General features: G+C 43.6%; 1 protein-coding gene across 2 annotated transcripts in view; it reads right to left on the bottom strand.

Moving 5' to 3' along the window:
- The window catches only part of CEP112 (centrosomal protein 112), a 507,150-nt gene that overhangs the window by 324,285 nt on the left and 166,110 nt on the right, over positions 1–16,755 (bottom strand). For both annotated transcript variants that reach the window (XM_060252333.1, XM_060252332.1), the window contains exon 18: positions 778–913. In XM_060252333.1, the coding sequence (XP_060108316.1) occupies positions 778–913 (136 nt within the window). The remainder of the gene's footprint in view (positions 1–777; positions 914–16,755) is intronic.

Below are 16,755 nucleotides of genomic sequence, written 5' to 3'. Positions count from 1 at the left end.
TATGCAAAGGAGCTCCTGCTAGAATTCCACCCCTGGATGGATGGGTGGATGGATGTTATCAGATATGACAATAGATAGAAAAGATAGAAGTGGTATTTAAATAAAAGTGAAATATTAAATATTAAGTAAATTTATAAGCATGTTCTACATAATGTATGTGTTTGATTTTGAGTATACATTAATATAGTTTGTATTTTAAGTCTGTATGTCTGTAAATTGAAATTAATTTTTAAAAAGAAAATTCTAGTCTGGATAAGTGTGGCCCTGATCGACAGATTTACATATACACTACACATCTGAGGTACACTTGGGATACTATACAGATGACCTATTTAAAAGAAATATGATTTCTTGCTTTACCTGCAAGACTGATACTACATGGAAGTGCATTTCATTTTAAAATTATAGAACACTATTTGATACTGCCATCTACATCGCATACTATAGTCACAATGAGATAAAACTAAAGGAAATTCCCCATTGAAAGGAAATAAAAGAGATGTGTGAAATGGGAGATCAGGGCCTAATCCAAAACAAAGGCCATATCAGTAACACCACTAGGAGTAGTTTTATAGTAATGACAAGCTTGCCTTTGTTATAAAGATGAATTAACAGCTAACATTCTTTTTCTCCTGGCTTGCTGGCAAAGCCACTGAATTGTAAAAGAGTTTGATATACCACTATCAAGAGAAGCATGTTTCTGGCATTATAAGAAGAGAATATGCTATCCCACTGAGACACAGAGCTGCAGAAAGGCTGGCATTATGACCTCCTCACCTGCTCTTTCATTTCAGTATAGACTTTTTCTGAGTTCAGCTCCACCTGCCGCTTAAACTCCTCCAGGGCAGCATCAGCCTGCTGGGCCTGCAGCCTCTGTACCTCCATCACTCTAGTCAATTGCTCCTCCTTCTCCCTAGAAAGTCAGATACATTTTTCATCATTCAGGTATCAAATAAAAGAACACGTGCACTCATACAAAAGAAAGGCTTTTAACCCTCACCATTTAAAATACTATTCAGGTTTCAATTTCATGTCCACAGTTATGCCAAACTCCCTTTCGTAATTCTTTGAAAATGAGAGTAACAAGTTCAGTGGGTAAAAATTAGAGATTATTTTCACTTGGTCTCAATGAATTGAAAAATATTTAAGCACAGAACAGGGATCTCATGAAAGTTACCCTCTCTTCAATGTTCTGAACTAAAGCAAGGGATAGCTTTATTGTGTCATGCAGAACACTCCTTTAATAATGTTAAAATACAGTTAAAATGTACTTCAAAAATGCTTTGTAATACATGCCAATATTGTAAAATTTAATGCAGCAAAAAAAAAAACAACCTTTCCACCAGATTCTTAGATAGAAAAAAATCACTAACAATATATATAAGGTTAAATACCAAAATATCACACACATGCACAAGTATCTTTTCAAGACATTTTAGTGAACACTGTTAATGCACCACTTATGACATTAACAAAATTTGAATGGGCGACATGACTTGTATTTTCAAAATTTATTATCCTGAATAATTCTTGCTGTCTAATACTGAACTACTGATTTTAAAAGGCTAAAATGAAGCTATGTAGAACACTAGAAACCCATATCAATATATAATATTCTTTCCAAAATCATGCATAGGTTCCTACTTCTATAACAATATTTGGCTCTTTGAGTGCTGTTAAGAAAACACCTGATTCAGTCTCTCTCAAAAAATCTGCAACTGTGCTCAGGAAATGCAGTTGTGATTCACTTCCTACTGCATTCTCCGTTTGATAAAGTTGGCAGGTTTCCATTTAATTTTCTATACCATGCATGGCATTCGTAATTATCACTCAATATTTTAATTATTTAAATATTTAGACACCATACAGTCAATTTAAAGAACACTTCTTGTGTATTAAAATGAACTATAGTACAAATATTGCTAAGGCTTTCTGGATGTTGCAGCTCAGGATCAATGTAACAGATTGTCAGGAACAACAATGCAGTAACAAGAATCAAATTTGCCAATTCTTCTACTATGAACAAGTGCTTTATTTATTCATGCAATTTTAGCAGATGTACTCTGAGATAATAAACTGTGTGCAGAACTATTTTATCACAGTAGATGATGAACAATTGATACTGGATGAAAGGGCTCTGAAACTTGGTAAACTGAGGAGATGGACTGCACAAAGGTTGTTTTTAAGTAGTTCTCTTTTAAGAGCATCTGAACCATGGGCTCAAAGAGCCCTCCATTTGGGCTGCAAACACTCTGTTCGAGTTCCAGATCAGGAATCTAGGACAGGAGGAGGACAGGGAAGAGCCATCTTTTAAGAAACATGTGAGAGTGGAATATTTTACATAAAATATTTATATGCCCACCTTTCTCCTGACCCAGTCATGACACAGTGTATACAGTAACATAAAGTAAATAAAATCATATGAGAGCACACAATTTAAAACATGAAAACACTAAAATAAAATACATTAGAATTCCATTTAAAACCACTGCTTTAAAAGCAACCTGTGCACATAATACCCTTCAGGCCAGATAATCTGCAGAATAGTTCTTTTTTACAGCTTCAATGGAAAATAAGGAGAGCATAAGCCCCACTGAAACAGTCCAAACTTGTGCTGTTATAGAGCATGTCCTAGAGTTAAGGGACACCATCATTAAGCCCTGCTGAGAAGAGCAAAGCTGCTGCACAGGAACATTCTTCAGGTATGTTGGCTACAGGTCATGCAGAGCTTTAAAGGTAAGCACCATCACCTTGAATTGGACCTGGAAATGCAGTCCTGACAGCTGGACTAGGGTTGCCAGGTCAGTGTTGGTAAGTACCCGGAGACTTTGGGCGTAGATTCAGGAGAGGGCAGGGTTTGGAGAGGGGTCTCAGCATACCATAGAGTCCACCCTTCAAAGCAGCCATTTTCTCAGGGAAGCTGATCTCTGCCAGCTGGAGATCAATTGTAAAAGCGGGAGATCTCCAGGCCCCACCTGGAGGTTGGCAATCCTCCAGTTGGCCCAATAATATACTGTTTGGGGTTTTTTATTTTATGCCTCAACTGAAGTTTCCAGATATTCTCTGATTGACAAATCAACCTGTTTGCACATTAAACTTGCACTAACACTTCAGGGATTAATTAGAAGCTATCCCTTACACTGAGAATCATACTTGAATATGAGATATATTGATTAAGCCTAAGGCATTTTGTACTGAAGCCTTATTTTTATAATAGAGAAAAACTTTAAACCAGAAAGTACTAGCAAGAGAGGAGACTGTGTTCTTAAACAAAGGTCTTCATCTCAGGGAAAGTACTAAACAAAGGGACACATTCTCAAGGAAAACTTTCATATTCCATACAGCTGCAGATGGGTCAAAGCAACCATAAACTGACCTAGGCACTTTGGGAAGAGCCCAGGTGTGAGGAAAAACCCCCTTACAGAACATCGTAATCACCAGCTTGGTTGCCAAAGTACCTGGAGAAGTGACTGACACACATCTGGCCAGATAGTGTGAGCAAACCTATCCAGGGGCAAAAGGGACTTATGCAGTACAAACAGCCATAACGGTACAAAGGCGCTCAAGACCAGTACAAGAGTGCCCACCAGGAGAACGGATGGCTTCCCATCGTTCCGTATGATGTCCATCCCAGCCATGGGATGGAGGAATTTGCGCCGCCAGGAGCTATCCAGGCGAACAGTTTTGAAGCACTGACCATGGAATCCACCGTGGAGGGCTAACACCACACACAGCCATCTTCCTTCCAGGCTTGACTCCATTCCAGCAAAGCAGACGGCTCACGTACACGCCAGATGTCACCTGTGCCTGCCTGCAATCTACCCACCTCAGGAGTGGCTAATCGTCCAACCGCCACTGCCTTTGTCTAACGGAACTCAAGACAAAGATTGGTGCCAAGGAGAAGACAGAAGAGGAGGAAGACCATCTTCAGCCTGAGCCAAGTTCCTTTGTGTAAACCAGGTGTTACCTAGGCAATTATTTGACTCGCTATTGTCACCTTTTTAGATAAGTTTAATAATCTTAAGTATCTCCCCACCCAGTAATCTCTTCTTTTCCCCAACTGTCACTTTGGAGCCTCACCCTGGTCCATTTCAACCTGAAAGTTCACTCAGGTATCCAGGATACAAGCAAGTCCATTGGTCCGGAATGGTCGCCCAATTAGGTGCCACCAATGAACTTCCTATTGGTTGCCGTAGTAGTCCAGCCCTTATGGTCACTGCGGAACCTCCCCTTTTTGGGAGGTCATGCATCAGCTGACCACCTTCCCCCTCCTTCGTACCTCCCATCCCCTAAGGGATCAAGAGAGTCCTTATAATCTGTGGACTAGCTACCCACAGGTGTGCTTCTATCAGTATCCCAATTCCACTGCATAGATCCATCCCCGACTCCTGATCAGTTTCGGGTCCCTTCTCCCACTTCCTCGCTTGTCGCCATTGGAGCCTTCCTTGAAGACTACGATAGGTAAATATCACCCTGTTTGTCTACCCAAGTGTGCCCCTATCTCTCTATCTATTTTTCCTAGGACTGTGTGTATGATTTTATGAGTATTTTATCTTGTATGAAAGCCTATATTTTTCTTAATAAATTTTAATTGCTTAATAATTAGAGTCCCTAATATTTTTAAGCATTACTTTCTGGACGTGGAATCCAGTATACACAGGTAAAAAGATCCTGACTAAGCCAGGTGCCCACCTGACAATTCCCCAGCCTCGTTTTGAGGGCATTTTGGCTTACACAGGGCATCCCAGAATAAACCAGCAATGCCCAGTAATGGAACTTCCAGCAAACCACAACTGGCCTTGGCTAGCCTTTTTTTAAAAAAAAATATGCTAAGGTATACATTTTTTTTTTGTAACAGCACTGGCTCAGTTTTTCACAAGGGCTCAAGTACATGACCCAATAGCTCATCTCTTTTCTAATTTGGAATTGCACTATGAGAACAGAGATAAGCTATTGGGTTATGTTTTTGATAATTAAAATTTATCTGTCCCACATTGGATATGTTATCAAAATGTATATAAACTGCTGTAATAGACCTGACTCCTTGAGAAACACATAAGATATTGGTAGAGAGAGAGTGTGGCGTCTAGAGGTCATCCAGATCTATCAATAAGTTTTATATACACAATTCCTGCTTCAACAGAACACTAGTCATGTGTTCCTTTGTTGATTGGGTGAGGGACCACGCTTTGCTCATGGTTTGTGTGCAACATCTCCAATGACAACCTGATGTACAACATGTTAACAGTAATCTTGCCTTTAGGTTACTGCTTAGCATAGCCAGATTGGACATCTGCAAATATGGAGTAAATTTCCTAATAAAATTAAACTGGAATAAAACATTTTTCACAACCATAATCGCCTGTTTTTCCAGGATAAGGCTGCAAATTTCACTTTGCAACCCAGAATAGCACTGTAAGAGCCATCTGCCTGGTATTTGAGTGCTAATCCTTAGCTAACCTTCTTTGTTAGAACTCTGGGGAGCATCAAGGATCCCCTGACCAGCAAGATTACTATTAGGATTAGTTCTGTCATTCAGTTTCCTGAGAATCCTTGGGATTAAACAGACTGTTTGGAATGCATGTGTTGCACCTGGTAAGGGTTTACAGCTGTACGAAGATATGCATGTCATGACATGACCTCATCTACCTGACTATATTCTGCATTGGCAAAGAGGCCCAAAGGGTTAACTGAACCTCTAGGCCACTTGTCTGAATATTTGTTGTGATGGACTGGCCGGGTTCTGCCTCTTCCTAAGAGCAACCAGTGAGCCCTGACAGAACATTAGTGAGGACAGTTGGAAACATCAGTTGGGAGTTGGCAGCTAGGGAGTAGGAAAGGAGAAAGTGTGTCTGGCTGAGCAGAACTGTGGAAAAACAGCTTAAAGCTAACTGGAACTATGGAGAACAGCTTAAAGGCTAACTGGAAAAGAAAGTCAATTTGTAACAAAAGATGCCAAATGCTAAAATAAGGGAACAGTTCAAAAGTTCAACAGAAAAAACAACATTGCAACCTATACCTTACTTTTCCCAGTGTTATATTCATACCATAAATAAAAGTTAACTTTGGTGCAAGTTTGGTGTAGTGGTTAAGTGTGTGAGCTTCTCTCTGGGAGAACCGGGTTTGATTCCCCACTCCTCCATTTGCAGCTGCTGGAATGGCCTTGGGTTAGCCATAGCTCTCGCAAAAGTTATCCTTGAAAGGACAGCTTCTGTCTTAGCTCTCTCAGCCCCATCTACCTCACAGGGTGTCTGTTATGGGGGAAGCAGATAAAGGAGATTGTAAGCCACTCTGAGACTCTGATTCAGAGAAGGGCAGGGTATAGATCTACAGTCGTTTAACCCTATAGTCATCTTACGGAGAAAAAACTCACATACACAGAGGCTAAGACCTCGGTCTACATACATATTTCAAGGTATGACTCAATGGTGGCACTGTGTGAATGGAACTGTGTTTGAGCCCCAACCCAAATAAATTCTGTGCAGTGTTTGAATGAAGGGAAATTACTTAAAGGGTCTGGGCTACTCTATCTGGTGATGCTCCTGTGAGAGAAAGGATCTAAGATGTGAAATGGTCATGGCTTTCTATATATTTTAGAAGAGGCAAGCAGGGTAGCAGTGTGTGACAGCCGACCTACTTCTTCCTCTGAACTTGTGAGAAATAGGTTGTGCAGGGTGGTAGGCATTCTATGTGAGTGAGAAGGAGGTATTGCACTTGTGAATGCCATTCTGAATACTGGATGATTCTCTCGCTTATGCAGTTTACAGTTCTGTTCAACACTCCCACCAAGTGCTTGGTGGAGGGGTGGGATTATGGGTTCTTAACTGCCCATCTGAAGAATGACACATATTCCGATGGAGTGCTGAGGAACATGTGGCTTCCTGGTGGCTTATTTATGCCTTGTTGACTGTGTTGGTTTATATCATACCAGGAGCTCTTTAGACTCTCTGAGTCAGCTTGATAGCTGTCAGCTCCAGCCAAATTAACTTTTATTGTTGCTCTTGAGTCAGCAGATGCTGCTTTACTCAATAGTAACCTGCTTTGTTGAGATCAGCATTTTTGCCAATGGGCTGTAACTACTTTCCCATGTTAAGATCTTCTCACTTCCCTCCTGTGACAGGAACCTTCTGAAGTTGACAACAAGTAGCTATGAGCCAATGTGCTCAGTACTCCACAGTGGAGTCTGTGAACTCTTCTACAATCTCCCCCCTATAATAATTCTCTAGACAGACTGGCCACAATTCAGCAACTCTGTGACTGGCTGCAAGCCACCATCACCCACCTTTCCAGGAGCCCATTTCCCCTCCCTTGCACACACACTTTGATGCTCGGATGATGTCATGTTGACGTGCTGGCTTTTCTGTGAAGCAGCAGTGGTCAGGTGGCGAGCAACCATCCTAAGGACAATGGATGGCCAGCTTGAACCTCTTTCCTGCCTGGATACTCATGCTGACTGATCTTGAGGCCCTCAGGGCGGATCACCCCAACTACCCCCAACCACTTCCACTCCTCAAAACACACCTTTATGTGCAGCCTGGAATTGCAGGAGGCAGCAGCCAACTGGTGATCAACAGAAGTGCTCCTGCACCTCCTACTGCTGTCAGGCTCCTGCCAGAGAGGCTACTCCAGTAAGATGGTGGGCAGTTGAGCCTCATCTTTTGGACTGGCAGAAGCATCTCTGCAGAGGCCCTGCCTGCCACTGCTACCCGTCACTTTCCTCTCCTAGCATCAATGCCTTTGCCCACGCAGCATTCCAGGTCCACTGGTTCCCCTCAGGCCAGGTCGCCCCCACCCCCCACCCCATTGCACATACCTTTCACTACAGGACAGATTGGCAGGCAGCAGCAGCCAGCTGGCTCTCGATAGTGGGGCTCCTGCTGTCAGTCTCCTGGCTGGAAGGCTGCTCTGGTAAACTGGCAGGAGCATCTCATCAGAGGCCATGCCAGCTGTCGCTTTTCTTTCCCTCCCCCCCCCTTCCACCCATTTCAAATGAGGTATGCCTCCTGAATCTGATCCTCTCTCTCCTTAGGTGACGGGGGGAGGGGGGGAGGAAGTTGTCTCTGTCTAGAGGTCATCATATCCACACAATGCACACTACTAGTGTTATCATAAAGCCATGTTCACATGAGCATTCGGCAATGACCTCAGCATCCCTGAGGGCCTGATCTCATGTCCTAAGTACTGGAGCCTTAGGTGGGCTACCAAGGAAACCAGGATCCTGAGGAAAGGCTTGCCCCCAAAGTACCCAAAAAACTTTCTCCATCCACTGGGGTTCTGAAATCATTTGGAGGGGCTTGTTGTGAAAGCCTGAGTTTTGAAAGACTGTTTGATAGGGACTCTTGAAAAAAAAACCTTCTTGGCTGCTGCCCTGAACTGTGGATCTTCCTCCCTAGGGCACATAACTGGTGTCATCATTACAATAATTCAGGAACTATCTGAAGATGCATTTTTTTTCTGTTAACTTCAATATTCTCAAATAAAGATTCACTTTTCCTCCTTCTTGTCAAAATGCTTAGACACAACTGGAAACAAGTTCCACCCAGCATCACTTCATCTGCTTTTGTCTGCAACACCTTGGCCATAGCTTGAAGCAGCTTTTGTTCTCTTCTCCTCCCTTAAAAAAAATTCCAGCATGATAAAGAGCTCTGAAGAAATGAAAAGTTTGCACACTGTTTTGAGATGTCTTGGCTGGTCCTAGTAAAATTATATCACATTTTGTTTTGAGCACTTTATTCCTCATTGTCAAATAGCAGTTTTACTAGACAATTTCAGAGGAAGTAGTTCTATTAATCCAGGCCCAGAACCCTGATTCTTTAACAGATCCAGTAAGAAAGAGCAAAGAGCCCAGTAAATCAGCATTTTACAAGCCCAGGCTTCAGATTCAGTGGGAGCTCACAGGAGCACAGCTCTTGAACCTTTCTGAGAGTTCCACCTCCTTGTCCATTGAATAGTAGGTGCAACTGCGTAACAATCCCTGGATGAGCTCCACCACCTATTTTTCTACAAAACGACCCCTGCACAAGCCTATGGTACACAGCTAGCCTTGAGGGAAGGATCCTGGGGCAGTGAAAAGAGAAAGTGAAGGCCCAAAAGGAAATCATCCTAGCAGCCAAGCAGAGCAACACAGAGATGCTGCATATGTTCTTCCCATATACTTGACATAATTGAAATATCATTTTACTGATACAGGCAAAAGGAAGTTCAAAACTGTGTCCATAAGCCTCAAAAATATCAGTGTGTGTTCCCACTACACCAAATAATGCATTTAACTACTGGATTTTTGCTATTCTTTCGCAGTAATACTCCAGTTGCAAAACGCATTATTTACAGTAATGCAAATGCGCCGTTACTGAATCCATTCAGCTAAATGGCACAGTAGCAAACTGATAGTGTCCCAAGGGGCTCACAATGCTGTTTTATCTGAAGCTTCAGAGGTCATATCTTTAACTGCAAAAGTGTAGAGATGTACTTAGCATTTGTTAATTGCTCACGCAGCTGATCAGCTCTTAGAGTAGGGTATGGATCAAGCTCAGTGATCTTAATGAGCTTTCAAAAGTCTATATTCATTTGTACGGATGTGCACGAATTAAGCTCCCCATTAATTTTGACCAGTTTGTTGTTCTGTTGTTTGCGAACTGAAGGGCCACTACAAACTTTCATGAATTTTGATGCCATTTATGGCCTTTCATAGACATTAATGAAGAATGGAAACCCCCTGCCTTCTGGTCTTCATGAAAAACAGTTGTTTAAATGGCTCCGAGCAGTCATTTCCTGCTGGGGAACTGATCTCTATCATCTGGAGATCCATTGCTGTAATTCTGAGCGGTTGGCAACTATAGTTCCCTTGGAGGAAATGGATGCTTTAGAGCAGGGATGTCAAACATGTGGTCTGCGGGCTGAGCAATTGGCTGTCATCTGCTTCCCTCTCCCTATAACTTGCTTCCTTCTACATAACAGCTTGTTTTTCCAGGCTCTCTCAATCACACAGCAGAGCTATTGAGCCAAGCCTCTCTACCTTCTATTAGCTGAGGCTCCTCTCCCTCCCAGTCCCCAGGGGAAGGAAGGAAAGAGCCAGAGCTTCCTTTGCCCAGTTTCCTGGATCCCATGGGAGAAATACAAAGAAAGCACCTTTAAGACCAATGAGTGCTAAGGTTTTAAGCCTTTTAAAATATATATTTAATTGTATTTGTCTGTGTCCTTTATAAAGTTTATATCTCTGCTACCTAATCTTAAACAGGTACACAAGGCCTGGCCCGACATGGCCCAGTCCTACCTGACATAGCCCAGCCCAGCAAGGTCTCATTTATATCAGATCCAGCCCTCATAACAAATGAGTTCAACACTCTTGTTTAAGAGAGTGCAGTCTATGACATTAAATCCTTTTCAGGTCCCTCCCCTCTCCAAGTCCCACCCACCCAAATCTTCAAGATTTTCTAACCTGGAGTTGGCAACACAATCTTCTTTCCACCCAACCACCAACCTACCTTTATCCAAGCCTGTATCTAGCAATTTTTAAGTTGAGGGCATTTAAATTTCTTGGGGGCACTTAGCACTGGCTAATTTAAATAATTATGAAATAAATCATAATGAGATCTGCACTGAATTGGTGCATGTTGCGCAGCACCGATCCATCTACCACACAGCCGCATGATCCTTGCCATTCAAAGATGGGAGGCAGAGCTCAGCCCTGCAGATAAAAAGGCAAGGAGGGAGGAAGAGGAATGGAAGCAAAATCATGGGCTTCAAAGCTGGCTACCTCTGCAACTCGCCTTGCAGATAAAAAGCAGTGGGGTTGGCATGTAGAAGTAGAGGTGGTGCCAGCCAATTTGAACCCAGCGGATCACAAGTCAGGCAGCCAAGCTCATAGGGGATGATGCAGGAGAAGAGTGGACAAGAGGTCAGCTACAGATGGTGCCTCTACCAAGAGACATGTCTGCACACACTGCTTAGAGGGGGTGGGACTGTGGGAGAAGGGAACAGATCATGCTGGAGCAGCCTTGAAGGCCAAAAAGAAAGGCAAGTTGAAATCACACAGCTCTGTAGGAGTGATTGCCTCCCCACACTAGCAGCTTCTGCCACCGCCACCTCCTCCTTGATTTCACCTGCCAGCTCCACCTCGTACTCCTGCCCCAGAAGCCATGGCAGCCAGTTGGCAGTGTGCACTGCCAGATTTCACCTGCACCGCCACCTCACAGAGGCCCTTGCACCTGCCAGCAACGTCATGGGCTGGGGGTCTTGTCAGTAAGTCCTCCCTTGCTCCTGCTTAACTGCCACAGCCAATCAGTGGCTGCAGCAGTGGCCCTGGTCTCGCATGCCCTGATCTTGGATTTCATCTGCAACGCTGCAGCTGCCAGTAAGTTGGGAGCTAGCCCCACCAAAGTTTCAGACCTACCTTTATCCATTTATTTATCTTAGGCTTTCCCTTACCTTCCCCAGTAGCTTCTGCCTAGGAAAACTGCAGTCCAGTTGTGTGGTACTGGTGACTGCCAGGCCAACTTCCGTTGTAGGGACTTATGAGGGAACCTAACTTTTCCTGCATCCTCCTCCGCACACTCTTTCCTTCCCTTGGCAGCCCCCATATCTTCTCTCCTTTCTCTCCTTATTCTATCCTTCAGTGATCATCATCCTTCCTTTTAAGTATTTTGATTGCTTTTATTCTGTTGTAAACCACCCTGAGCCTGCTTGTGGGGGCAGGCAGGATAGAAATGTGATGAAATAAAGTATCTGCCTTCATCTTCAGCTACACTTGCTATTTCTTTGTTTAAAAGGAATAGATAAATAACATAAGGGAAGGAGTAGGAGTAACATTACATATTAATGCAACGTTGTGAGGAAATATATGAAACTGAGGGTACAGAAATGATAGTATCACTTTACTCTGCTCTGGTTAGACCTCCCTTGGACTACCATGCTCAGTTTTGGCCACCACAGTTTTAGAAGTATGTTGGCAAGCTTTACATATCCAGAGGACACAAACTTTCATGCTTTTCACTTTAATTAGGCATGTATAGAGAACCTCTTATTTTAATCTTCTCTAAATGCAGAGGTATGTCCACTTAATAACTTTAAAATTTACTACAAATTTTACCTTCAATAAGAACCCTAACTGTGATCAAGAGTGGCTGTATTAGCAACAAAGCATTAGTGGACAGCATTCAATGGGTGCAATCTACCCAAAGTTAAACACAACTTAAACAATATATAAAGGTTTTTCTCTCCCATTGAAATCAAGGCCACTGGCAAGAGGTTTAATTGAACAGGATCATAACCATTATATTTTTTTTAAATTACAAGACTAGGCTGAAATATGCAACATACTGACATACAGTGTAAAGAACTCCATAAATGAGCTTTTATACACTGTCTTACTACAGAACATGTATATAAAACAATTTGGTGTATCAGTTGTATCTGAAACCATCTTGTTGCTTATAACGATGATGAATCTGTCATCCGTTATTCCATTGAACATTTTTCAAGGACTAGATCACAGAAGAATATAAAGCATGAGAATTTGTTTATGCTGCTTTATTTTATTTTTAAACGATGTTCTCAAAGAATTAATGGACTTCTGGAGAAATCCATGGAATAAAATCAGGATGGAAATAGTTAATGGGCTACTTTTTCTCTTAAATAGAGGCCATAAAAGAAGGTTTCCTATCCTCTGTTCGTACTTTACATTGTGCCCCCTAGATTGAGAGTTATGTCACTATGTTCACTAGAACTAAAGGAATGTTTACAATATGATGGAAACTTTGACTGCTTTCGCTCTAAATGGTTTCAGATGTTACAGAGTACTGAGTAGAGAACAGCTGCTTCCCACCATTGATTGGGATTGTGAGAGAAGATCTAAAAAGGACAAAATTATAATCAAATTCCTCAGCCACTTACATTTATCACGTATTTTAAATCACAGGGATTGCCACTCAGCCTGATACAAATGTTTTAATGAAGATTGCGCAGAGCATCTATTTAATAACAGTAACTCCCCTCCCCATTAAACTGTTCACACACTTAGTTCCTGTGCTTGAAACCTGTGAGGTGCAGCGACATTGCACCAACTAAATTCTGTTACCCACATTCAATAAATAATTCCCTAACCCAACATTCCTCACTTTAACCACATGGTCCAGAAAATGTAGAGCCAATAAATACAACATGAAGGGTATGAGATCTCTCCTTTGTTGAGTTTCTGCTAAAGAATAAATTTGGGCTGCTCCATGTCCAATCCCTGGTCTCTTGTTTCTTAATCTCAAATTTTCAAGCTGTTCTCAAGGCTTTCTTTTTCAGAAGTGATAAACTCATTTGGCACACTTTACACAAAATTAGATCAATAAAGATGTGGCTCTGGCTACTGCTTTGGCTAAACCTGGCAGTAAAAAAAAAGCCACACCAGTTTATCCTTGTCTAAACATAGAGGGAAGGATAACAGTCAAAAAGCTTGATGCCATTTTACATACTGTGAGCTCACCATGTGATACAAACATACTTTTAAAAACTGTTTTAACCCTCTCTTCATAAATAGCCTGGTACTCTGTAACTATTTCTATTTATATCATTATTGTGTTCTTGTGAATGGAGGAAATTTTCCTGCAACAGAACAAGCCTCCATACTTAGATCTAAATCTGTAACTAACATAGGATCTAAACCTCTTTATGTTACTGTTAGATAAATGTTCTATGAATATGAATCACTAGATCTCACTTCTTGATCATAAATGATGTCACATTCTCAAGAGTGCAAGCAGGCAGGAATCTAAAGCCAGTCCAAGGTCAAAGTCCAGGATATCAAGCAGGAGCCAAGTCACCAATGCAGAATCACAAACCGGAATCAGAAGTCAGTGTCCAAAAGCCAAAAGAAGAAGATGAAGAAGAAGATATTGGATTTATATCCCGCCCTTCACTCCGAAGAGTCTCAGAGCGGCTCACAATCTCCTTTACCTTCCTCCCCCACAACAGTCACCCTGTGAGGTGGGTGGGGCTGGAGAGGGCTCTCCCAGCAGCTGCCCTTTCAAGGACAACCTCTGCCAGAGCTATGGCTGACCCAAGGCCATGCTAGCAGGTGCAAGTGGAGGAGTGGGGAATCAAACCCGGTTCTCCCAGATAAGAGTCTGTCGGTGCGGACGCTGGCAGAGTGAGCGGTGTGATGAGCCCGACACTGAGCTCCAGGAAAGAAATCAGCCAGACACCTGCAACTAGTGCCAAAGTAGTGTATTTACAGTATATACAGTACGTGCTCTCTAGTGCAGTCCAATATATTGATCACAGGAACAAAACGCTCCGCCAGCAAGTCAATTCTCAGAAAGAGACCTGTGCATTGCAGACACAGTTCATTTATAGTCCAGTCAGCCAATCCTGGCAGTGCATTGTCATGCTGACTCAGCAGGTTCCTTCACCTGTCCTCAGCCGGCTCAAACCAGCCTGCTGATAAGGTCACTGTGACCTAGCATGCCGGCTAGATCACCAGCTGTCATTGCAGAGCTGTCAACCTGGGTCAAGATAGATTCTTTCACCAACACACCTCCTAATCTATCGAACCCAGAACACCCAACCACAGTGAATATTAACACTGGATACAGTTTACATTCATACCTGGTAACTGTACAACACTCACAATGTTCTGCATTGTTATACACACATGCCTTCACATTGGTTCACAGACAGCAACATTACATTCCTTACATATTTATGGATTTACAATTCCCAATCCAGGAACTCATTGTCACTGTCCTGGTCAGCCAGTTCCCTCTGGCGTTTGGCTTCAGCCTCCCTATTCCGTGCCTCGCACTCTGCCACCCAGACCTTCCACGCCTCAGCCTTTTTCCTGAGCATTTCCTGGAACCCTGGTGGGTCTGGTTTAACTACCAGTGTGACATATGGCACCTTGTACCTGGCAGGAGGTATACCCTTTGTGGCCCTAGCAGATACTCGTGGCCCTGTGCTCGGACCGGGCTCGTCTCCTTCGAGCTGATCTGTTGCCACCTCCTGGCCTGGTTCTTCTTGTTGATTTAGAGGTTGCACCTCCTGACTTTCAAGTTCCACCTCCTGACTCTGCACCTGAGGCTCTGTGCCAACTTTGAGCTCACCTTCCTCTGCTTGTCTGCTTACCAGTTCCCGGTCGGGAGATTGCTGTTCCTGCTTAATTACCCTTGGCAGGACTCCAGCACCGTTATCAGTGCTTGGCAGCAGTACAAGTTCTTTCTTAGTAGAGTGTAACTGCGGCCAGCTGGCGCTTTCATTAAACTGGGCAGTCTTACTGAGCGTTATCTTCGCTCCCTTATCGCAAAAGCGATAACACCTGGCTTCTGGCTTGTAGCCCAGAAAAGTTAGGCTCTCTGCCCGGCCATCCCCCTCCCTCCTGTTCTCGGAGGGGATGCCAACCCAGGCTTTTGTCCCAAAGACTCTCAGATACCTTAAGTCTGGACACTTATTGTACAGCCTTCTGTAAGGCAAGTCATTCACAGCTTTGGACCAAATGCGATTATACACAAAAACTGCTGAATGCATGGCTTCGGCCCAATAAGCAATTGGCAACTTTGCATCTTCTAACATACAGTACATCACATTTTGCAGTACAGCTCCATGCCCATTGTCTTGGGGTGTGGCTGGGTTCACTAAACGGTGGGCAATGCCCTTGCTCGCCAGCCAACGTTTTAATTCATTAGACAAGAATTCACTCCCACGGTGGGTCTGAATAGCTTTGACACGCGTATCCAACTCCCTCTCCACCGCTTTGACCCATTTTGTGAATACTTTGTACACCTCGGATTTGTGCACCATAGCAAACACCCAAGAGTACCTTGTGTGGTCGTCGGTGGCCACTAAGCAGTATCTCCTCCCCGACAGACTTTTTGGCAATGGGCCTATAACATCTAAATGAATGAGTTCTAGGGCACGCTTACTCTCTCTGTTGCTTTGCTTAGCAACAGCACAAGCCCTGCTCTTGGTCTTTTTGCAGACCTGGCAGTCTAAGTAACACTTACAGGGCTTCACTTTCAGACTTGGCACCAACTGCAGAGTCTTTTTCAACGCTCTAAACCCACAGTGCCCGAGTCTCCTGTGGAGCAGATGTATACACTGATTGTGCACTGGCACATTTGACACCTGTGCCACCTGGGCACAATGACTCTGAACCACATATATGTTTCCCTCTCTTTTCCCAGTTGCAAGCAGCTTCCCCCCACCTCCTAGGATTTTACAACAGGTTTTTTCAAACTTTACCTGGTATCCCTGGTCAATTAACATGCTCACACTTAGCAAGTTCAACCTTAATGTGGGTACACACAGAACATGCTGCAAAGTGCAATTTAACACAGGAAATTCAATACTGCCTGAGCATATAACAGCTGCGGTGGTCCCGTCAGCTAATCTGACACGACTGTGCTCAGGAATGTCAACATTACTCAGCAGCTCCTTGTCGCAGCAGAGATGGCTCGTTGCACCAGAGTCTAAAATCCAGGCAGACCCTGTGCTCTCTCCTGCAGACGTGACCAGCCGGGCTTCTTCCTCACACGGGCTGGTGGTCCTCTGCTCTCGCTGCCTCCGTCCACGCCGCTTCCCCTTCTCTGGGCACACGCGTAGCAGGTGCAGGGACGATCCACAACCATAGCAACGTCGGACAGCCAGTGCAGTCGGCTCCTCTTCAGCTTTTGGTTGCCTGCCAGCAGCCGAAGCCGGCTCGCTCTTGGATGCCTTCCCAGATGAGCCGATAGCCACACGCTCCTCAGCCGACACCCCCGGACAACTCACTGCCAC

Source organism: Heteronotia binoei, chromosome 13, assembly GCF_032191835.1.
Source record: "Heteronotia binoei isolate CCM8104 ecotype False Entrance Well chromosome 13, APGP_CSIRO_Hbin_v1, whole genome shotgun sequence".
Lineage (NCBI taxonomy): Eukaryota > Metazoa > Chordata > Lepidosauria > Squamata > Gekkonidae > Heteronotia > Heteronotia binoei.
Note: the sequence above shows the minus strand (reverse complement) of the source record. Positions and strands in the feature narration are given on the sequence as shown.